This window comes from Jatropha curcas, chromosome 8 (assembly GCF_041381405.1).
Source record: "Jatropha curcas cultivar XTBG-Jc1 chromosome 8, XTBG_Jcur_1.0, whole genome shotgun sequence".
Taxonomy (NCBI): Eukaryota; Viridiplantae; Streptophyta; class Magnoliopsida; order Malpighiales; family Euphorbiaceae; genus Jatropha; species Jatropha curcas.
Genome location: NC_143158.1, coordinates 21,824,268 through 21,842,999, shown reverse-complemented (window position 1 = coordinate 21,842,999; position 18,732 = coordinate 21,824,268). Strand labels below are relative to the sequence as shown.

Sequence of the window (18,732 nt, the reverse complement as noted above, 5' to 3'; positions counted from 1 at the left end):
TACCCTGTAGATGGATGTCCAAGTCGTCGGTGCCATAACCAAACTTGCCGATCCACAGTCCCGTGAGCCAGCATTATGGTACCTTTTTTGTCCACCTTGTCCACGTAGTACAGACCTCCGTGTTCAGTGCCACGCCCAATAATCCTCCCTGTCTAGATATCCTGCAGAATACAAAAGGTTGGGTGTATCAGTATCGAACAATTTAGCTCTTTAGTAACATGACTTACTGATAAGAGTTTATGAGATAAACTAGGCACATATATGCAATTAGAAACTCTAAGGTTTGGAGAGATTTCAATTTCTCCTGCCCCTTCAACAGATGAGTAACCCCCATTCGCAGTCCGAATACAAGTTTTCCGAGGAGTTGTCTTAGATTTAAAGTCCAATGGATCATAAGACATTGTATTCGTAGCCCCACAATCTAAAAGTTGTTCTCTTTCAACATTTTTACTTTCTAAAGGATCATCTCTACTTCTTGTAAACAAAGCAGGCACTAAATTGCAATTTTCAACAAATTCAGGTCCTCTTTCATCAATTTCAGAAGTTCCAGGGGCACAATTATAATTTTCAGAAAAATCATGATTAAATGAGGTAAAATTAGAAGAGCAGGGATTTAAGAGAAATTTTCCCTCAAACCCTATACCTCCTTTGTTATAGTTCTGCGATTCATCCCCTCCTCCAACTGAAACATTGGCCGCCGAAACTCCTCTCGTAATCTGTTCCTCTCCGGTGCTGGTAGAGATTTTGTTGCCCACCGTGGCCACCGCAGCTCTTCCCTTGGCTCCCTTCCTTCTATTTTCTGTCCACCAATCGGGGTAACCAATTATCTTAAAGCAACCTTCTTTCGTATGCCATGTTCCCCCACAATGGCTGCACTTGAGTTTCGATTAATCCACCTCCTCGCTCCGGGATGATGATTTAGCCACAGTCTAGGCAAGATCTGACCGGGATTTGGCTACAAGGCCTTGACCGATTTATGAGATTTCTGGGTTTACCTATTCATCTTTCTCTCGTCCCAGTATGCCTCGCCTCGCAGCCTCTCTTCTGATCATAGCATACGCCCTTTCAACTGATGGGAGAGGGTCTTGCTTAAGGATGTCCCGCCGTTCGGTTTCAAACCGGTCATGTATTCCGGCGAGAAACTGGAAAAGTTTCGTTTCTTATTGAATCCGATTGAAGACTTCAATATCTTCCTGGTGCTTCATCGGATTGGGCATCCGGCGGTCAATCTCTTTCCAAATCGCTTGTAAGTTTCCAAAAAACTTTTCAATGGTCATATTCCCTTGCTTGAGATTATTAGCTTTAACAGTTAAATTGAAAATCTGCAGGGAATCACTGCCTGTTTGGAATGTTGTGGCGAGACACTCCCACAGTTCTTTGGCGGTTGCATGTTGAACATATTGGACCGCTAACTCTGCTTCCATATTTTCTATTATCCATGAAAAAACAATCGAATCTGATTGTTTCCATTTGATGTAGGTTCCATCAGATGAAGGTGGAGGAGAGGCTCCTAGTATATGGTCGAGTTTTCCTCTTCCGCTGATTGCGATCTCCATTAATCGAGACCAGAGGGTGTAATTAAATTCATTGAGCTTGACTGTTAAATTAACAGCATGGTTGTTGGAGGTTTCTATTTGGCTTGGTTTGTTGGTTAAGTTTTGGAGAATCTGCAGCAGTTGAGCGACAGAAACATCCATGTTTGGTGTTTCAGTTGCCCCTGTTGAAGCTGAGCTCTCGGATTGACCACTCATGCTTCCAGGTAAGTTGGATTAAGGTAGATGATGAAGCTCAGATAAGAACACGATTCATTGTGATTGAACCAGGCTCTGATACCATGTTTGTTTGATAAAAGAATTCTATCTCTCTTATTTCTGTCATTGTATTCTTATACAAAAAACTTTTCCTAATTAGTCTAATTACAATAGTTGCAATCCCTTGATTGTAGGGATTCTTGATGCTGAATAGAAACTTTCCTTTCCAGGTTAGTTTCCTTTTTCTATTTTCCAATAAATTGGATGAGAGTCTCCAACCTCAGTATACAAGTTAGAGAAAAAATCCACAGGCATCCTATAAAGCTCTTGATTATCTTCCACCCATTAGCCACTATCATTCTTAAGAGCTAAAATACGATTTTTATTTCTACGATGAATAGTTCTAAGATGGAAAAAATGGTATTATGATCTCCACAAAGGATCCATTTTGCTCTAGATTTTTGAAACCATATCATCTCCTCCCTAGCTATAATTACCTCTACTTCCCTTTTAAGGGTAATCTCGAGATTAGACAAATATGGGTTATTAGATCATTCAAGTTGCTGCTAGATTCCTTCTATTATGGCAATAAGTCTTCTTTTTTTTTTTTTTTTTGGAAGAACACTTTGCTAAAAACATTTTTATTCTAGGTAGCCAGCTTAGTAGAAAAAACCTCCATAGCCTCATTAATATAAGCATAAGACTTCCATGAAGTGGACACAAAATCGTTAAAAGTTTCATGGGTAAGCCAAGCCGCTAAGAAACGAAAAGGAGGACCACTGGAAGTAAAATTGGTATTACCAAAAGTATTTACCAATAAGGGTCTATGATCAGATCCTAATCTGGTAAGATGTCGCACCGAGTCAACTGGAAACTGAAGACTCCAAAAATCATTGCAAAGAGCCCTATTGAGTCTTTCCATGAGATTGCCTTTCCTCCAGGTAAACCGAGCTCCTGTAAAACCAAGATAAAAAAGTTTACTGTTAGTGAACCACAGAGCAAATTTTTTTCAATACTTGACTGATTGTGGGATCCACCAAACCTTTCTTCTTTACTAAGAATGGCATTAAAATTGTTAAGGAGGATCCAAGGATTAGACATATTCAATGCAATAAAATCAAGATCATCCCAAAGAGAATATTTGTTAAAAGGTTGTAGGCTGGCATAAATGGCTATGGCCTCCATTAACACCTTGCCTTTATGGCTAATACCCAAGTGAATCCATTGGCAGTTATTACTTAAGACCTGAACATCCCACACATTGTTCCAACAAACCCAAATACCTCCTGTATAGCCCATAGCATCTACACTGTGAGAGTTATTAAAGCTGATATACCTAATAACTTGATCAGCTCTGTGCCTGCTAATTCTTGGTTTTAAGAGGATGAGAATATTGGGTTTATGCTTGTCTAAATTTAGATTAAGATACCTCATGAAGGAGGAGCTACCAGCTCCTTAACAGTTCCAAGAGATGATAGACATGGATAAAAGCAAAAAATTAAAAGTTAAAAACCAATTAAACTTAGAATCCATAAGGTTACTCTATAAGATACGGGTCGCTTGTCCCCTTCTAAAAGAGGACATCATCGTCTTCTTCCTCATGCAAGGTAATTCATCATCTTCCATATTATCTTCCTTCTCATTATCAAGAGCGTCTTGAAAAAGCTCGTCCCTTATAATGGTTGTTCTTTATAATTGATGCTCCTAAGAAAGGGAAAAAGGAGTTATATTAGTATTAATATTAATATCAGAGTGCCTACTGTTAAATGGTATTATTTGAGACATAATCTGGAAGAATTGTGTTCATCTTTTATTCAGCTGCTTTACAATGTCTTAATATAGCTAAGGCATAGGTTTATACAAGGAAAGAAATAAATAGTAAAGAGAGGAATTATTCTCCTCCTATAATTATTCCCTAATTATGTACACTAATTGGGAAATGATGAGAATGCTTTCTAACACTCCCCCTCAAGTTCAGTAGTGGGATTGCCAATGCTCAACTTGCCCAAAACTTCACTGAAGGTCCTTCCATTCACTGCCTTTGTTAATATATCTGCTAGTTGATCTTCAGAGCGTACGAAAGGTTGTTCTACAATACCCGCTTCTAACTTCTCTTTAATGAAGTGTCTATCAACTTCTACGTGTTTTATCCGATCATGTTGTACAGGATTTTCTGAGAGACTAATTGCTGCCTGGTTATAACACATTATCTTGCAAGTCTCAGATGGTGGAAACCCAATTTCAGTTAGCAACTTTCGTAACCACAGTATTTCTACCAAGCCTCATGCAACCCCTTAAAATTCAGCCTCTGCACTGGACAATGCTACAACCTTTTGCTTCTTGCTTTTCCATGTAACTAAGTTACCCCCCACAAGAGTAAAATAGCCTGATGTAGATCTACGGTCCACTAGATTGCCTACCCAGTTGGCGTCAGTATACCCCTTTATTTCTAGGTGTCCATGTGCTTTGAATAGAACAACATGTCCAGATGTCCCCTTTAGATACCTTATGATCCTCCACACAGCCTCCATATGGTCTGTATGAGGCTGATGCATAAAGTGGCTCACTACTCCGACTGCATAGGCTATATCTGGCCGAGTATGTGAGAGATATATCAGTTTTCCAACCAACCTTTGATACCTTTCTTTATCTGCTAGTTCTGCTCCTTCCATTATCTTCAGTCCATGATTCACCACCATTGGTGTTGGCCGATTTACAATCGATCATTCCCGTCTCTGCCAAAAGATCCAAAATGTACTTCTTCTGACATATAAAAATCCCTTGTTTCGATCTTAATACCGCAATTCCAAGAAAATACTTCAGCCTTCCCAGATCTTTCATTTCAAATTCTGTGAATAGGTTCTCCCTTAGCTTGGTCATTTCTTCCATGTCATCTCCTATAATGATCATGTCATTGATATAAATGATCAAACAAGTTACAAGTCTGCCTCTCTGCTTCAGGAACAGAGTATGATTGGAATTGCTCTGTTTGAACCCGTATCCCTTCCTTATTAGTGTAAACTTACCAAACTAGGCTCTGGACGACTGCTTGAGTCCATAAAGTGACTTCTTCAACCAGCACACTTCTCCTTTCTGGAATCCCTTTGTGAAACCTAGTGGAGCCTCCATATAGACTTCCTCTTTCAGATCCCCATGTAGGAAATCATTCTTCACATCAAACTGGTGAAGTGGCCACCCCTTGTTTGCTGCTACTGAGAACAATACCCTAATAGTATCAATTTTTGCTACCGGCGAAAAAGCCTTCGAGTAATTGATGCCATAAGTCTGGGTGTATCCTTTTGCCACTAACCGTGCCTTGTACCATTCAATGGAAACATCTGGCTTGTGTTTCACCGTGAAGACCCAGCGACACCCAACTAGTTTCTTTCCTCTCGGTAAGGCACATTTCTCCTATGTGTGGTTCTGGATCAAAGCATTCATTTCTTCCTTGATTGCATTGGTCCATTTTTCTGATGCCAAGGCATGTTCGACTGTGGTCGGGATCTTTTCTTCACACAGGGCTGAGATGAATGCCTTGGCTTCTCTAGATAGACTCCTCATGGCTATGTTTGCTACTGGATATCTGGACCTCAAAGCCTCTTTTTCTGGAGAGTATCTGTTAGGTGGGACTCCCTTATTGCCTCTGGGTGGTAATACATATCGTTCCTCCTGCTCTGCCAGCTATTCTGTTACAGTCTCATAGTCACCGGGATTAGTGAAAATAACAGGAGATTCAGGAGCTTCAGTTTCTCTTACCTTGAACGCCAGGTTAGGAATAGTATTTTCTTAGACACTAGGCTCCGTAGACTATATGGAAGCATCAGAAGTTGGCCCAACAGTACTGTTCTCTTCCTATTCTGCTACTTTCATTTGTGGGTTCTCTTCTTGAAGACCCAATTTCACCTGTGGCAACACTAGTTCGGGAATCCAACTCAGTGTGTCCATATATTCCTTCTCCCCCTAACCACTAGGTTGGGTAGTATAAAAGTATTCGGTTTCAAGGAAATCACAGTTCATTGTGGTGAACATATGACAGGTTTTAGGATTATAGCATCGGTACCCCCTTTTGATTAACCCTGTACCCAACAAATACACATTTTTCTGCACATGGGTCAAATTTGGTTCTTTCCGTTTTCAGAATGTGGACAAATACAGAGCAACCAAAAATTCGTGGTTGAAGAATTAAGGTCGGGGTATTTTGGTAAATTTGGCTAGGATTTGGATTGGAGTTTGAAGGTCAAGGATTTTGGTTGGGAGTCTATTTAGAAGGTAGGTGGCAGTGGCTAGAGCTTCAGGCTAAAAACTTTTGGGGACCCGAGACTCAATAAGAAGAGCTCAGGTCATTTCAAGGAGGATCCTATTTTTCCGTTCGGCAACACCATTTTGTTCGGGAGTATGAGGACAAGTGGTTTGGTGTACTAACCCTTTTTGTTGAAAAAATTGTTTCATGGTTGTGTTAACAAATTCTCCCCCGTTGTCGAATTTTAAAATTTAAATTGACTTATTGAATTGGGTTTGGATCATGGTATAAAATAGGATAAATTCATCAACAACTTTTGACTTGTTTTTCAAAAAATATACCCACGTCATGCGAGTACAGTCATCCACAAATATCAAGAAATAGTGAAAACCTTGCCCTCCCATGACAGTGCTGGACCCCACACATCAGAATGGACTACTGAAAAAGGTAAATCAACCCTGGTATTATTTGGCCTGAAAGTCTGTCTGTGGCTTTTCGCCAAAACACAAGTCTTACAATGTAATACATTATTGGATTTAAAGAGTTTAGGAAATAAAAGATGTAAATAACCAGTGGATGGATGTCCTAATCTCCGGTGCCAAAGCCAAGCTTCTCGATCCGCAATTCCATATGCTAGCATCACAGTACCGTGTTGGGCAACTTCATCCACGTAGTAAAGTCCTTGGCGCTCAGTGCCACGTCCAAAAATCGTTCCCATCTTGATGTCCTGCAGTATACAGAAAGTTGGGGTCATTAGCACGGTACAATTAAGTTCCTTTGTTACATGAATAATAGACAACAATTTATATGAAAGTGAAGGGACATAAAGACAGTTCGACAATTTTAGTGTGGGTGATATTTCAATAGACCCGACTCCCTCTACAGGGACTATTCCCCCATTGGCTGCTCCAAAATGTGTCTTTGTGGGTTTTGACTGTATTTTAATATCGTGTGCATCAAATGTCATGGTGTCAGTGGCACCACTATCAAAAATCCATAAGGCATTCTTATTGTTATCAATTTTAGACCATATTAGCAATAGACAAAATTTTTATTGGGTCAATTTGTAATATGTCCAAAAAAGAGGAGCCTGATAATAAATTGTCCAAATTGGAAGGGTTTAGGAGGAAATCCCAAACCCTTTACCTTTATAACCTATATTACCCCTTTCTTCAGCCCTAGCTGCCATTGCTCCTCCAATACTGCCTCCATCTCCGATGCCTCCTGGCCACCACCGTTGCTGCTGGTAGCCTCAAGGTTGCTCACAGCGGTGGCGGCTTTACCTCTTATGGCTTGTCTGTCCCTTTTATGTCCATCGTTCCACCATTCTGGATATCCCACAATCCGGAAACAGTTCTCTTTCGTGTGTTTACTCATCCCACAGTGAGTACACTTGAGTTTTGCCTTATCTGAACGGGATGATGATCCGCCTGGCTTGCCGGCGAAGCCTGACCATCGCTGTCCTTATGCTGCCATTCCCATGGCTTCAGTCCCAGTTACAATCAATCCACTGCCTATGCCCTATTATGACGAGATTTCAGAAGCTAGTCCCAAAATATTAAGGCGGGCAGCCTCTTTCCGAACAGTGGGATAGGCGGCTTCCGATGAGGGTAGCGGATCTTGTCTTAAGATCTCTCTTTTGATTTGATTATATTCCTAATCGATTGCAATCAGGAACTGGAGCAGCTTTTGTTCTTGACGGATTTTATTGTATGTGGCTATGTCTGCTTCTAAGGTCATCGGATTTGGTTCCCGGCGGTCAATCTCGCCCCACACTCCTTGCATGGTAATCCAAAAATATTCTAAAGGTGCTCCATTTTGCTTCATACCATTTACTTTGAATGAAGATCAAAGGTTTATAGTTTGTCCCTGCCATTACTATATGTTGTAACAAGAGCATTCCACAATGCTTTCGCTATGGGAAATTCGATCAGATTGCTTACCAATTGGGGTTCAATATTTTGAATTAACCATGAGAACACGATGAGATCGTCTTGTTCCCATTTCTCGTATTTTTTGTCACCGATCTGTGGTGGCGCTGGAATTTCAGTGAGGTGGCTCAACAGGGCCTTTGATTTTCCTCCAATTGCAACCTTAATCATGCTTGCCCATAACGAATAATTTTGGCTGTTTAATTTGATGCTGATGATTAAATTATCAGAAAGGGTTTGTTTTTGGTTTTGGTTACTAAGGCCATTTTTTATAAGATTTGCTAATTGAATTGTCAGGTCATCGTTGCTAATGCCAGACTGTTTCCCTGAGTTGCCGTCTTCGAACATAGTAGCTAGAGTCTTCTGGGTTGGTAAACTTATGGCTGATGAGGAGTTGCCGTCTTCGGACATGGTAGTCGGATTTCTGTTGGTAAGTTGGTAAATGATGAGCAATTGAAACAGTTTGGTCTTAGAACCATTGAACCAGCTTTGATACCATGTTAAATGGTATTATTTGAGACATAATCTGGAAGAATTGTGTTGATCTTTTATTCTACTGCTTTACAATGTCTTAATATAGTTAAGGCACAGATTTATACAAGGAAAGAAATAAATAGTAAAGAGAGGACTCCTTCTATAGTTATTCCCTAATTATGTACACTAATTGGGAAATGATGAGAAAATATGATCCCACATTTTCCTCCTATTTCCTTGCTTTCTGACACTTACCACTAAAAACATTACTCTCAAAATCTGAAAAGAAAGGTTCATGCTGGAAATTGGATCTTTTGGAAGTAATTCTGTCCAATTGATTCTTTGGTACATTCATCACCTAAACCACAAAATGAGTACGTGGGTCCAAATTGGTATCCATTTGGATAATGGACTTACTTGTATTGGATTTTTCTTTAAAAGAAAAAAATTCGCCCAGAGTTGGTTTGTTGGGCATAGCTCCATTAGGAATATGTCATGCCCGACTCCAACCACTGAGAGGAATTGTCCGCTTTGGATCAAGTCAAATCCATCCCATTCTGGATTAGCAGGATCCGCACGGTTTTGTCTCGCAGGTGAGATGGGAAACTTCCCAGGTAGTCACCTATCTTAGGATTTTCGTTAAGCGAGCACGCATAACCCTGGAGTTCTTCCAACTCTCAAGCCATTCCACTAAAAGGAGCCTCTATTGATTAGTTTTCCCTTTTCGATATATGATCTAATTCATTCATGTGTCCTACAGTCGGGATATCACAAGCCCACTTGCTTTCGCGTGGTTTATCCTCGAACCATACATCTATTGGAGGGGATCCGACTCTGATACCAGCTGTCATGCTCGACTCCAACCACTAGAGGAATTGTCCGATTTGGATCAAGCTAAATCCATCCCATACTGGATTGGCAGGATCCACACGGTTTTATCCTGCAGGTGAAATGGGAAACTTCCCAGGTGGTCACCCATCTTAGGATTTCTGTTAAGCAAGCACGCATAACCCTGGAGTTCTTTCAACTCTGCAAGTCATTCCACCAAAAGGCACCTCTATTGATTAGTTTTCCCTTTTTTGATATATGATTCGATTTATTCTTGTGTCCCGTAGTCGGGATATCACCGGAAAGCGGATAATTTCTCTGGTGATTGGACTCGGGGATGACAGTGGCTCCGAAATTTGATGATGATAGGCCTCTATTGGACTTCAAGTCTTTATTGTTGGCCTGTTTATTTTCATGGATGATTTTATTCTTTCCTTCAGCCCCTGCACGATGCTGATTAACAGTATCCTTAGTCTTCTCTTTTTTACCATTACCCTCATAAATATTGATATTGTTTCCTTCTACAATACTACCTCCTCCAAGAATATCATATCTGTTTGTCCCCTTTCCATACCAAGAAGCAATCCCTTGATTTTCTCCAATAAGTCTTTGGCCACATCTTCCTCTCTGGTTTACCACCATCCACGGTACGAATTTCGACGGCGACACGGTGATCTCCATCTCCTAACCTTTTTGAGTCTCCCTAGAGGCTGTATTTGTGGCACTTTGTAAGAGCAATTGCTTTCTCTATGCCCAACACGCCCATAGTGAAAGCAAAATTTCAGAATACTCTCATATTCCACTGTATGGGTTCTACCGTTAATAAGAAATTTGGAGACAAGGGGTGATTTCATCTTCGCCATTACCGTTGGTCTCGCAAATTTCCCTCTGAGCAAGTCTTCAGTGTTGTAATCTACCTTGATAACCCTACCCACAACATCACCAATAGCTATAAGAACTTTTTTATGATATAGATGTAGGGGAACACCAAGTAATCTGATCAATACTACAGCTCGACCCAAGGAGAAGTTCTGGATATTAAATTCAGGGCTCCATGGTTGCATAACTAAATAGCTTCTTGACATTGTCCAAGGACCATCAAGAATGGCCTTTTGAAAATCATCTTCGAAATCAAACTTTACGAGGAAAAATTCGTTCCCTAAATCTAGAACATGTTAAGGTTTGGGTTTTCACAGAGTATCAATTTTTGAACATAAGGCCTTATAGCCAATACTCCTCCCCCATAAATGGACGATAGCTGATCTGGATCATTTCTGCGCTAAGTTTGTTTGCAAACTTTCAAAGATAACTACTTCTGGTACCTTCCCTAATCTATCTATTTGAATATCGTTAGCTGAAAATTCAAAGTTGGCATCCTCTACTGGATCATCTTCCATATCCATCTCCATTCCCTGAACAACTTTGTCTCTGAAGGAGTGACTGAAGCCATTAGCAAGAATAGATTCGTTGTCATCACTGATCTCAACACCTTTTTCACGATGTTTTACTTTTTTTTTTTTTTAGCACGGTCCTCTTCTGCAGCGTTTTCATTTTGGTTCACATTCAGAGAATTTCCTCTCTGCCATCTAATATCTTTCTTTCTTTAACACATTGTAATCATGTAGTATTTTTTTTTTTTAATAAAACTCAATTTTGTAATTTTTGCTTTTCTAAAATATATTGTCTTCATTATTCTTAAAAATTTTTAATTAAAAGTAAATATTCATTAAAAATATAGAAAAAAAAGAAAAGTAAAATAATTTTTCACATAAGTGAATCTTATTTTCCTTTAATATATACTAACACAAGCGAAGTAAGAAAAGTAGTAAAAAAATAAATAAAATAAATAAAAAGAAAAAAAACGCTATAAACACAGCACAAATCAATGTCCTTACCCTAATTTATAATATGACAAAGGCAAAATAAGAAAAGTAAAAAAAAAAACTCAAACTAAGTAAAAAAAAATAAACTCTCCATCTTTCCTATTCAGTCTTTGTCTCTTCATCTCTCTCTAGATCTCAGTTTCCTCTCCGATCGGTGGCCAACACAGATGCCTTATCCCATCTGGTCACCGTTTCTGACCTCTTCACTATGCGGTAACGCCGCTTTGATCGATTCTTGCCTATTTCTTACTCGACAAAGAAGAGAGATCTTCGGCCACTTTCTCCCTGATTCCAAGTCGACGAAACTTTGTCAACCATCAATCGTCTACAAACTTGTCTCTCTCCCCTCTCATGTCATATCTGTATTTTTTTTTTTCAATTACCTCTTTTGTTTGTTAAAAATGATCTATTACCATATATTTCTATTTGTTTTTTTTTTTATATTGAAAACTTTGGTAGTTTGATTTTGCAAATTTTTTTACTAAAAACTTTTTTATTTTAGATTGTGAAATTTTGAATGAGAAAAGAAAGTTTTTGGAATCAATTTAGAGTGAATAGTGGGTTTGGTTATTTTTGTAATTCCTTACAAACAGTTAAATATTCACTCCATCATCGTCACTTTCTCTCCAATTTTGGGAGATTGAGAAACGGCGGGCCCAGAAGAAAAATATTCAAAATTTTCTTTCCTCTCAAAATTTCCACCCTTGTCCCAAGTAACGGAATGTGAGCTTCCCAATACATTTTCCACTCAGATTTTCTTTCCTTCCACAGAATCACCCTTCCCAATATATCAAAGGGAAATAAGTTTCACTTGCGTGAAAAATTATTTTACTTTTCTTCTTTTTTTTCTATATTTTTAATGAATATTTACTTTTAATTAAAACTTTTTCAGAATAATTAAGACAATATATTTTAGAAAAGCAAAAATTATAAAATTGAGTTTTATTAAAAAAAATACTACTAAATTTTACATATAATCAATTTTCTTATATATATATAAAAGGTAAAATTTTAAATTTATAAAAATAACATTTTCATTTCTCCCTTATTTCCTTCCAATCCAATCATTTGGTGGAAAATGAGGATGAAAAATGAATAGTAACAATCTTTTCTACTTTTTCATCCTCCCTTTTCCAAATATAGCATTAAAGATATCAATCTTCAAATAGACTAAGCTTCAACAACATTATTATAGTCTAAGGACAAAAAGCATCTAAATCAATTTATAATATACTTAGTCAATTAATCCAAGTTCTTCTTTTTTTTTTGAAAGAGAGAGTCCAAGTTCTTCTAATAAGTTACCAATATTGAAATTTGAAACCATTTTTATGAGAAATTTAGACCCACCAAATGAAATAAATTTAAATTAGCAGCTTGCTTCTTTTTTTTTTTATTTTTTTTGTCCCACGTCGGTAACTCCTAAACCAATGCAATTATGTTTTCCATCTCTAATTAAACAGAAAATGTGAAGGAATTAACAGCTACAAAAAAGCAAGCTGATTTAACTTTATTTCATTGAGTAGGTCTATAGATAATGTGATAGACTGAGCCTACCTAATAATTTCTCTATTTTTACCCACTAAAAAGTATTAACATGATTCTTTGTAATAAAGTCAAGAGGAGCAAAAAAGGGAAGACATCTTTTAATCAAAGATTAGAAAACAAAGAAAAACATAGTAGGGAAAAAAGAAAAGAAAGGCTAGGCAAAAATCTGTTTATCTTACTCTTTTTTTTCTCTGCTTGACAAGTCTCCATCTCCTCATGAGTTTTTAGTATGAGAGATTACAAAATAGAATGCATTAATCAAACAACAAAGGGTAAGAGTTGAAATTTAAGACAATTGTTATTCTTCTCCTCTTTGACTATTTCCACTCGAATTTGGCCGCCTTACGAATCGCCCCTATGATGTTTACAAACAATATAAATTAGACTAATTTTGATATAAATGAATTTAAAATATGCAATTCATTTGTAAATGAATTCTAGAATAAATTTTCATGGTTGGTATAATTAATTTAAAACATATAATTCAACGGAAGACTACATAGTTATATATGGAATAAATTCATAATTAAAATTCATTTGAATTTGTTTCCTAAAATATCCTTGAAATAATAATTTCACAAAAATAAATAATAAATATCAATTATATTTATGTTATACTATATAATTTTTTATATTTTTATTAATATAAATATATATATATATATATATATATAATAGTAATAAAATTATTGCATTTAATTTAATGATAAATGCATATTTAACTTGAATCTCCCTCCACTTTGTTAAAAAAAAAAAAAAAAACTTAAATATCTCTCCTCAATTGTAAAAAAATGCTAAAACTATTAAAATAAAAGATAAGAATATTAAAATAAAAAATAAAATAACAAGAAAATATTTTTCTAAAAAAATAAATTTTTAAATGATTTAAGTCAAATTCAATAAAATAAATATGTTAAATAAGTAAAAATTGAAAAATTGACTATATACAAAGAGAAAGGTAGTTTTGTCTTTAAAAGTTGAATTGCTTAAATTTGTAGAATTCATTTAGAAATTTCACCTATTTTTGTAGAATTTGGATAATTATGTTCAATTCCATAGAATTGAATCCCTAAAATTGAAATTTGTGTTTTCTTTCATTCCAAACATAAAAAATATGGATTTCTAAATAAATTTGATAAAATTTTATGAAATTCATTTGTTGTAAATAAGGGGTAAATAAATTACTTTTATAGGTAAAATAATATTATTTGTCAAAATACATCCATTTTTTTTTTTTCAAATGAATGAGATATTGATACCTACTTTTGTTTCACATTTTATCGATAATATTTTTAATGATAAATTTATAATTTTAAAAAATTTCAAAGGGGGGCTAGAGCTCTTCAAAGCTCTTCCAGTTTTGTCTCCCATTGAAAGCGATATATTAATGTATCTAGTACAAGTAAAATTAATTATTGTAATATATCCCTAAAAAAAATCTTCTGATTTAGTAATTTTGTTTTGCATTTTACGTAAAATGAAATTTATTTATAATACCTAATTAATTTTTAAATTTTTTAAAATTATACGTAGCAGTGTATTACAAATAAAATTTTACTTCAATATAATGGTTTATATATTGAAGTAAAATTTCTTGTAGTTATCACACTAACTAAATATATAAATCAATCTGGGCCATTGATCAGCAATAAAAAAAACTGAAGAATAGCTACCTTCATTCTGGGCCGTTGATCAGCATTGACTTTCCTAACCTGGTATCTGATCTTCTTAGAGAAGAGGCGAGTACGCCGCTTTTCTTTGTAGCGCAACACACTAGCCTCTCTTATACCTCCACTTTCTGAAAATAGATCAATCTGCGCCAACCTGGCCTGCCCCAAAAAGTATCAAAACAAAATTAATAAAAAAAATAAATATAAATGAATTTATCGGTCCCTACCACACCTTTTTATCATCTTTGATTTTTAAATTATATATCCAATCATATGCCTAATAATTAGCAAATTAAAAAATTGCTACAAATTCTTTTGGATTTTTTAAAATGTCAAATCAATAGCAAAATGATAAAGCAATTATTATTATGTGAAGCCAAAAAATACTTATTGCTACAAGGAGATCCAGCCACCAACTAGCCCAAAAACTGAATCAAAATCAATTTGAAATAAATTAGAATTCAAATTGATTGGAACTATACTTCAAATCCATAGACTCCAATGTAAAATATATGTTAAAATATTTTAAATTAATCGAAACCGGTCAAGTCTCTGTCAATTCTGATTCATCGTCGAAGAGACTAACCGATTATTTTTCATGCATCAAAAAGACCGGGGAGCCCTAGCTAAAACCCTAAAAAATAACATTTTATTATCTAATATAAGTCCAAGATGAAAATAGAAAGAATAGAAACAACAAAAGCTAGAAAGGTCAGAGCTTAAACAACTATTTCAAGACTTTTTTTTTTTGGGCAATATTTTTCTTTCCCTAGATATTCCAGATATTCAAAACAAGCAAATATTGTCTACTAATTTGGCATTTGACGCAAAATGAGCAATTTGTTTTATTTTATTTTATTTTGTTTTATTTTTTTTTTTTTTTTTTGAAAAGAATTTTGTTTTATTTTTTATACTACAATAAAAGCTCGTTGCGACACGCGCCGTCACACAGTTATTTCGCGTTCCATAGTAAAGTCATTTCAAGGCGGGAGATGAGAAACATACAGAGACATCGTTTCCTCCTTCGGCTCCTGAAATTTCATCGGAAAATGGCGACCCACGATCGGACCAAGCGTTCAAAACGTTGTCGTAGTTTAATTTCAATAACAAACTCGAATTCGATTGCGGAATTGAATTCTCATCTATATCCAATTCCAAATTCTTCGATTCCACGACCGGTTTCTCCACTTTCTTTTTCTTTTTCTCACCGGAATTAGCCTTTTGCTTCGGCTTCGGCTTCGGCTTCGTTTTCGAGTTTGAATTAAAATTAGAATCTGAATTCTTATTGTGGTTGTTGTTGTTGTTAAGCCTCGGCGAGATTTGAAGCATATCGACGATTGGAAAACTCCACCAATTTCCTCCATCTCCATTTCTAAAAGCTCTAACTCCCTTTCCCATTCCATTTCCAAATCCAAGTTGGAATCTCCCGCCAAAATGGTATCCCGCTGGATTCCCATACCAGGAATTCCCATCTTTATTGGATCCTTCGTAAGCCTTTTCCTTAGTCACGCTTAGATTCCCCATAATACTATCAATTCCCTCTTCAATTTCCTCATCAAGAATCGACTCAGCATCGAAATCCTCCTCATAACCATCGCAGAATTCCATTGAACTCCCATGGGAATCAAGCTTATCACAAGAACTAACGGAATTCAAGACTTTCGCCTCATTCAAGAAATTGGGTTTTTCATTTTCAATAGGTTGATGGAGTAGAAAACCAGAGTGGTCGTCGAAAACTCGAAAAGGCCAGAGCAATTCAGGAGAGGATTCGTCAAGAAGAAGAGTGTCTTGATGTGGTTTGGTGAATTTGCGCGGATTCGTAAATTGATTGGAAAAGATGTTTGGATAGGCAGTAGAAAGAAGTGCAGCTGCTTCATTGTAGGTTTGGTTTGGTCGTTTTCGTGGAGTGCGAGGTTTTCTTGTGGAAATTGCTAATGGGGAATTGCTGGATTCAGAGATAGTAGAAGATGGAGAAGATGTGTGTGAAGTTCTTGTTGAAGTAGATGGAGATTTCACTATTTCTAATTCAAAACCATAGGTTCTGCCTCCACCTCCACTTAAACAAGGAGAAGACATTTTGGAAATTAAAATAATTTATTAGAAGAGGAAACTCAACTCCCAATTTTGAGAATTTACAGAAAACCCAGAATTTACAGTAATTGCATTTCTTAATTGCAGTTTCAAATATAATTAAGAGATAATTTTCAGAATCAATTCCAAGAAAAACTGGAATTCACTTTTGATGTGAGAATTGGGAATTGGGAATGCAAAACCCTAAACCCTAAAACAGAAATATCCAAGAAAAGTTGTGTGGCTTTAAGCAAAACATAAAAATGAGAAAAAAGCCAAGAGTTTGAGAATATTTTAGAAGAGATGAAAAGCCTAGAATCTTATTTTTTTAAAGGGGGAAAAAATACATAAACTATGTATATTCTCTTTAATATAAAAAAGAAAACCCAAAACCAGTTTCAGAACAAAATTTTCAAGACAAACCAGAACAAAAAGCCACTAAAAAGTTCATCAAAACAAAAATTCTGTTAGAAGAGAAAACAGAACATCATTTTCTCTACTTTAGAAAACCAAAAAAAGGGAATTCCATTCAAAACCCTTGAAAAACCCAGAATTGGTTTTGTCCCCAAAGATAGAAAGGAAAGGAAAGGAAAGGAAAGTTGCCAAACAGGAAGTGACTATTAGTGGTAAAGATGCAAAGAAAGGTTTTTGTGCAGCTGAAGAAATAGGTCAGGAGAAGAGGCAGATAAAAGGAAAAAAGATCCGTTGAGAGAACAGTGTAGAAATAGAGAGTGAGTGAGAGATGAATGGCAGAGATTTCACAAACACAGACAAAACCTCTCTCTCTCTCTCTCTCTCTAGTGTGAAGTGAGGAGTGAGGAGTGAGAAGTTGAGAGAAATGAGAGGAGAACAGAGGAAGAGACAATGCTTGTTCGCTGTTGTTCCTGACGTGGGACCACTTATTAGTTTGTTTTCTTTTTCTCTCCATATTTGCTCTTTTGGCAGTTCAATTATTTTGTTTTGCTCATTTACTTGATTGACCCTGATCAAAGGCAATTGTGTGGCTACCCACCCATGATGATGGGTGGGTATATTCTCAACAATTCATTTAATAGTGTTGCTATAGTTAAATATGATATTTATAAATGTTTTTTTATTGAATAAAATAGTACTATCATGTTATATCTTATTTGTTGTAAGATCTTTTTGATATTTTTTCCGACAAATATAATATAACAGAACTGCTTGTAAATTCACTGAGCTTGGACTAATAAAAAGGCTATTTGAATTTGTTTAACAATAATCAGTAGTCAACAACTTAATTTAGACAAAATTTTACTTTATTTTGAAAATAAATTTTAATATTTTCCTTTTCAATTATGATGTTTTATAGGCGAAATTCAACTACATTATTTCTTTCATAATGAAAATTAAATTAAAAATTTAAAAGTTCATATCATATAGTTCCTGTTAAATGTAAGAGAAAAAAATAAAACATTTGTAATTATGGACAAAAATATTAACCCGTAAGAAGAATTCAAATTCTCCATCGTAGCCTACAAGATGGATTGAAATGGTAACCAGTGGCGGTTACGTAATTCCAACGGTATAAGTGAGGGCATAATGGTCAAGATGATTTATAATCCTAATGATGGGCAAGCATGGATGTTGTGTTTGGATTATCCTGAGTTCTTGTCACCCATACCACCTGCAACTTTCTTCTACATTTTATGGGAAAGGTTTCTTATCCGCTGAGATGGCATTTCCTGATTGGTTGCCTTGGATTTTTTAGGGCTTACATGGCCTGTCCTTTATTGGTCAGAGGATTATCACGTGTATCTAGGAAAAAGGGTGCGGTGTAATCTTGGATCTCAAATAAGGAAAATTGAACCATTAAATCATTGGGAACTTTTTTTTTTTTTTGTTTTTTTGGTCTCTTTTGCCTTCTATGTGTGGTTTATGGTTATCATACGTTGGGCTTATTAGGTTCAATAGCTTGTGATTATGAAATCAATAGATTTTAATGCTTTTTTTTTTTTTTGGCATCTTCATCCCTTTATTTATTTTTTTCATTATATCTATTATTTATAATGTTCTTTGACTAATGTTTATAGTTTGAAAGGACAGATTAACGAAAAATTATTCCCTTTAAAATAGTAAAGAGTTATTTAAACAATTATTTTTATCAAACAAAGACTTATAATATTCTTGAACAATAATTATTTATACAAGAATAGAAATGCATCATAGGAACAACAATCCAAATTGAATTTTGGTAATATCCAAATTAAAAATTCGTTTTGTTCCAAAAATGACAACTGTGGGTATGTATTATGTTATTTCTTTTATTTGAATTTTTTTTTTATATAATTATCAACATAATTTTAAGGATATCAGTAC

General features: G+C 35.7%; 2 protein-coding genes across 3 annotated transcripts; both read right to left on the bottom strand.

Annotated features, from left to right (window-relative positions):
* Window positions 1–2,397: 2,397 nt before the first annotated feature.
* On the bottom strand, window positions 2,398–3,050 carry LOC149494334 (uncharacterized). Its single transcript, XM_089725470.1, has 2 exons — window positions 2,768–3,050; window positions 2,398–2,705 (listed from the first exon to the last, which is right to left on the bottom strand). The coding sequence occupies exons 1-2, from the start codon at window positions 3,048–3,050 to the stop codon at window positions 2,398–2,400; spliced, it is 591 nt and encodes a 196-aa protein (XP_089581596.1).
* Window positions 3,051–12,727: 9,677 nt separating this feature from the next.
* On the bottom strand, window positions 12,728–17,248 carry CIA2 (chloroplast import apparatus 2). Of its 2 annotated transcripts, XM_012213072.4 has the most exons (3): window positions 15,328–17,245; window positions 14,326–14,481; window positions 12,728–13,007 (listed from the first exon to the last, which is right to left on the bottom strand). In XM_012213072.4, exons 1-3 carry the CDS (start codon window positions 16,396–16,398, stop codon window positions 12,951–12,953), a joined length of 1,284 nt encoding a protein of 427 aa, XP_012068462.1. In that variant the 5' UTR covers window positions 16,399–17,245; the 3' UTR covers window positions 12,728–12,950. The 2 variants fall into 2 exon arrangements, with proteins under 2 accessions (XP_012068462.1, XP_037492489.1); XM_037636561.2 differs by lacking the exon at window positions 12,728–13,007 and having other exon boundaries at window positions 14,330–14,476; window positions 15,328–17,248.
* Window positions 17,249–18,732: the final 1,484 nt, after the last annotated feature.

Coding starts and splice junctions, on each gene's coding strand:
- LOC149494334 (XM_089725470.1), bottom strand. CDS start 3,050: ATGGGCTATACAGGAGGTATTTGGGTTTGTTGGAACAATGTGTGGGAT. Junction 2,706..2,767: donor TGGATCCCACAATCAGTCAA/GTATTGAAAAAA, acceptor TTGGTTTTACAG/GAGCTCGGTTTACCTGGAGG.
- CIA2 (XM_012213072.4), bottom strand. CDS start 16,398: ATGTCTTCTCCTTGTTTAAGTGGAGGTGGAGGCAGAACCTATGGTTTT. Junction 14,482..15,327: donor AAGGAGGAAACGATGTCTCT/GTATGTTTCTCA, acceptor TTTTTGGGGCAG/GCCAGGTTGGCGCAGATTGA. Junction 13,008..14,325: donor ATCAACGGCCCAGAATGAAG/GTAGCTATTCTT, acceptor TAAACATCATAG/GGGCGATTCGTAAGGCGGCC.